This window comes from Bison bison, unplaced genomic scaffold (genome assembly GCF_000754665.1).
Source record: "Bison bison bison isolate TAMUID 2011002044 unplaced genomic scaffold, Bison_UMD1.0 scf7180017864485, whole genome shotgun sequence".
NCBI lineage: Eukaryota > Metazoa > Chordata > Mammalia > Artiodactyla > Bovidae > Bison > Bison bison.
In genome coordinates, this window is record NW_011495045.1 from 5,625,731 (window position 1) to 5,630,815 (window position 5,085).

At 40.9% G+C, this 5,085-nt stretch overlaps 1 protein-coding gene across 1 annotated transcript in view; it reads right to left on the reverse strand.

Moving 5' to 3' along the window:
* The window catches only part of ALG9 (ALG9, alpha-1,2-mannosyltransferase), a 110,749-nt gene that overhangs the window by 105,237 nt on the left and 427 nt on the right, over window positions 1–5,085 (reverse strand). Inside the window, exons 2-3 of the mRNA XM_010862931.1 lie at window positions 4,155–4,293; window positions 3,029–3,163 (exon numbers count right to left, since the gene is read on the reverse strand). Coding sequence (XP_010861233.1) covers window positions 3,029–3,163; window positions 4,155–4,293 — 274 coding nt within the window. The remainder of the gene's footprint in view (window positions 1–3,028; window positions 3,164–4,154; window positions 4,294–5,085) is intronic.

A 5,085-nucleotide genomic window follows, 5' to 3' on the forward strand; every position in this document is an offset into this window, starting at 1 on the left:
GAGTGCAAAAGTTGGCTTAAAACTCAACATTCAGAAAACTAAGATCATGGCATCTGGTCCCATCATTTCATGGGAAATAGATGGGGAAACAGTAGAAATAGTGACAGACTTTATTTTGGGGGGGCTTCAAAATCACTGCAGATGGTGACTGCAGCCATAACATTAAAAGACGCTTGCTCCTTGGAAGAAAAGTTATGACCAACCTAGACAGCTTATTAAAAACCAGGGACATCACTTTGTCAACAAAGGTCCATCTAGTCAAGGCTATGGTTTTTCCAGTAGTCATGTATGGATGTGAGAGTTGGACCATAAAGAAGGCTGAGTGCCAAAGAACTGATGCTTTCAAACTGTGGTGCTGGAGGAGACTCTTGAGAGTCCCTTGGACTGCAAGGAGATCCAACCAGTCTGTTCTAAAGGAAATCAGTCCTGAATATTCATTGGAAGGACTGATGCTGAAGCTGAAACTCCAATACTTTGGCCACCTGATGCGAAGAGCTGACTCATTTGAAAAGACCCTGATGCTGGAAAAGATCGAAGGCGGGAGAAGGGGATGACAGAGGATGAGATGGTTGGATGGCATCATCGACTCAATGGACATGAGTTTGAGTAAACTCCAGGAGTTGGGTGATGGACAGGGAGGCCTGGCATGCTGCAGTACATGGGGTTGCAAAGAGTCAGACACAACTGAACTACTGAACTGAACTGAACTAAACTGTCTTTCAGCAACAATCTACCCTTTACTACTCTGAATTATGATGCTGCAGTTGGGACTCTAGAAGCTACAATTTGAAGTGATAGTGGAAATCCAAGTGGAAATGGAAATTTTAAGCTCTGCATATTGTTATTTCTCTCTGGGGTTTCCCAGGTGGCTCAGCGGGTAAAGAATCTGCCTGCAATGCAGGAGAGCAAGAAACGTGGGTTTGATCCCCTGGCTGTGAAGATTCCCTGGAGGAGGGCATGGTATCCCACTCCAGTACTCTACCTGGAGAATCCCATGGACAGAGGAGCTTGGTGGGCTACAGTCCATAGGGCTGCAAAGAATCAGACACAACTGAATCAACTGAGGATGCACGCACACATGCATTGTTATTTTGTTACTAAGTCTCTCTTCCTGTATATCTTTCCTTTGACAAATAAGTTCAAAAAAAAATCAGAAATTTGATACTAGTTAGGGACAGAGGAATAGAGTTCTATCACCTTCTACAGATGCTACCTTTCCGATTATTTTAAAAAGGAAACGCAATCATGTCTCTCCTCTGTCAAAAACTTTTGATGGTTTCATAATACACTTGAAAAAAAAGAAAGTCTAATTGCCTAAAGCCTGGCCTCTTCCTCTCAGTCTCATCTAATCCACTCCACCACTCACGCTCTCCTCCAAGCATCAGACCTATTGGCTAGGGTCTTTGGACCTGAGGAACAACATGGTGGTAAGTTCCCTGGGTTTTCCTCTGGTCTTCTATGTTCCAGACTTGGAACTAAAGAAGTTGTAAACTAGAAATGCCAATGTACACAGACATAAAAACAACAATCAAGGCCTGCTCTATCTAGCCATAAGACCAAGAAAGGGGTAGCCCAGCAAGAAAGAAACTTTTAGACAATAACCACTCTAATCCAGCCAAGCACCCCAGAAAATAATGTGGCTCCACTTCCACCATCAAAGGTCAGGTAGGAGACAAGGACTCCTTGACAGTGGTAAGGAGCTCCCTCTCCCGGCACAGTGTCAGTGAAGACCACTTGGAGATCTTGGACTCTGCTTCCCTCAAACCTAGCAGTAATGAGGCATATCCACCCTGACCACTTGGGTGGTATCCGTGGAGGACCAGTGGGGAATGCAAACCTCAAGCCCTAATTGGCAGTAACAGTTGGAGAACCCTCTCCTTTTTCTTGCTGTAGTGGTATCAAAAGAAGCCAGCTAAAAGAGAGGCTTAAATAAGAAAAGCAGAATAGTGCAGAGGAAGCTTGCTGGGCCCATGAATAAGATCCAGAATCTCATACTGTAGTACCCAAAATGTCCAAGTTTCAACTAAATATTGTTTGTCAAACAGGAAAATCTCAACCTGAAGGGAAAAAGTCAATCGATAGATACCTAAAACAAGATGAGATATTAGAATTATCTGACAAAGTTTTAGAGGAGCCATTGTAAAAATACTTCAACAAGCAATTAAAAACATACTGGGAACAAATGAAACAATAGAGTCTCAGTAAATAAGCAGAAGATAAAAAGAAAAATCAAATTGAAATTTAAGAACTGATAAAATCCAATAATCAAAATAAAAGCTCAATGGATAGACTCAATAGCAGAATGGAGGGGACAGAAGAAAGTGTTGGTGAACTGGAAAACCTAAGATAGAAATTGTTCAATCTGAACACAGAGAAAACAGACTGGAAAAAAAAAAAAAATGGAGAGAGCTTCAGGGACCCATGAGACTATAATAAAAGATCTAACATCCACATCATTGGAGTCTCAGCAGAGGAGAAACATGACAGGATTGAAAAACTACTAAAAAAAATAATAGTAACAGTCAAAATCTTCCCAAATTTGAAAAACACATAAGCCTAAAAATTGAAGAAGTTGAATAAACTCCAAACAGGATAAACCCAAAGAAATCCACACTAAAGACACATCACAGTCAAATTTCTGAAAGGTAATCAGGTTAGGTCTCGGTTAACTCCTAATTATCCTTCAGTATTTTATTTACACTAAGCTCTCCTAATACGCTAACCTATCACACATTGTACTTTTCCTCCAAGACCCACTGCATTTATAATTACTTGTTCCATGTTCGTCTTCCTCACTGGATTTCATGAGGGAGGGGATTGATCACTGTTAAACTTACAGCACTTAACAAACCATCTACCAAATACAAGTTGCTCCATTAATATTTGTTGAATAATGAATAAATGATTCTTCTTCAAAAAAAAGTCCTGTCTTAACAACCAATACATTTTGTCTTTTTCACAAAACTGTTCCAGAGACTCACCCACCTCTTCATCAGTTGTGATTGCTTCCAAGTTGGCCTGCTCTTACCTTATTCGTTTGTAAAATTCTCGCATGAAATGCAGCTGGCCAGGCATGAAGCAACAGGTAAGCATACGAGCGAATGGCATAAGCTGGAGAATATTCCCAAGTCTGAAACCCCTTCCCATAGATGAGGTAGTGTGTCTGAAAGTACAAAATGAATGGATTCAGGGTTATATTGGCCAAAACTTCTTGTTAAGAGGTTGCAGGTAAAGTTTCTAAGCAAAAATATTAAGTAGACAAAGGTACACAAAAATGCTGAAATTGTCAACAAGATTTGCAACTAATGGATGGATAAGAATCAAAATGACCCAATACTGATATATTAAGATACTATAAATCTTGTAAGACTATCGTTTGGCCAACATTGAAAGCTCAGATTTTATCCTCTACTTATTTTTTTAAAAAAAATACTCTTTAGACAAAACAGGAAAGCTCAATATCTTATATTTTTCTAAAACTACCTACACTAAGCATTTATTTTTTTATGCAAAATGTGATCAGAAAATTTCACCTCTGAATTTCCTATAAAAGAGTGTCCAACAGACTTATAAATGTATAAATCAAGAAACAGCAATATAAGCATAGTATGCAGTAACATTGTTTATTTTAGTAAACATCAGTAAAAAAAAAAAAAAAAAAAGCCAAAAAATTTAAAGAAAGTCGTTGCCTCTGGGGACAGGTGTTTGTACACAAGATATAGAAAATAGAGTTACTGCTTTTCTTTTGCACTTAATATTTTTAAACTACCTCAAAGTATTATTTTGATTTTTAAAATGTTTTAAGAAAATTACAAATTATACTGTTTTGTGTAACTGCCAAATTCCTATATCCTTCAATAGTAGGTAAATCATCAGTTTAGAATACAGAAGTGAAAATCAAGTCATTTTACTAGTAGTCAGGAGGATGAGATGGTTGGATGGCATCACCGACTTGATGGACATGGGTTTGGGTGAACTCCAGGAGTTGGTGATGGACAGGGAGGCCTGGCGTGCTGCAGTTCATGGGGGTGCAAAGAGTCCGACACGACCGACTGACTGAACTCAACATTGTATATCATTTGTATCTTGATTAATAACAAGGACCCAAGCAGTGAAATTGAGAACAAAAAAAGAAAACTAGAGAAATCACCTACTGGTTCCCAGTAGTTGAATGTTTCGTCACAGTCCGAGATGTTGCTCAGCAGGGCAGCACATAATCTTGCTGAGAGCAAACACTTGAAAGCAGTAGATCCTTCTGGTGCCCAGACTTGTCCGGCTTTGTTCCCAGATAACCTGCTCAGAAACACAAGTATGTGATAGGAAGGACATGCTAACTAGAAGAACTAAAACTAGACAAAAAGGACAACACGGCAAGAGACACCAAAGCACTTGAGTTAGTCACCTAAAAGGGTGAACCGTTAATTGTTCTGCGTAGAATAAGTGAAGAACGAATTAAGACCTTAATCAACGTTAGTCATTACGTCCACTTCTTCTTTGGCATCTGTGACACTCTGCTTATCCCAAACCAACAAATTGTTCAGTTGAAGGCCACAAGCTTTCGTTCTTTTTTTTTTTCTTTTCCTGCTGCTGCTGCTAAGTCGCTTCAGTCGTGTCCAACTCTGAGCGACCCTACGGACAGTAGTCCACCAGGCTCCCCTGTCCACGGGACTCTCCAGGCAAAAATACAGGAGTGGGTTGCCATTTCCTTCTCCCCTTTCTTTTCCTAACAAGGTCATTACTTTCCACGGCTTTTATTCATTTCCCGGTCTGTTCAAATGCCCAGAGGCTACTATGTGCAAAGGACATCACCGCGTCCTCCAATTCCATTCGCTGACAGCTCCCTGGCGCAGTCTTAACCTGTAGCCCCCCAGTTTGGACAGAGAGGAGGCTACTGGTGTGGAGAGTGCTGGGCCCCACACAGAAGAGTAAAGGGCCGAGACCCTGGGGGGACTGAAGCTGTGAGGGACAGCCATACAAGGTGTTCTTTGCTCTCTCCAACTAATCCTGGGCCTGGGGCGGAAGCCGCACAGACCTGCACTCCAGGTTTCTCCACTAGCAGCAAGGGCCCGAGCTGGGGGACAGGGC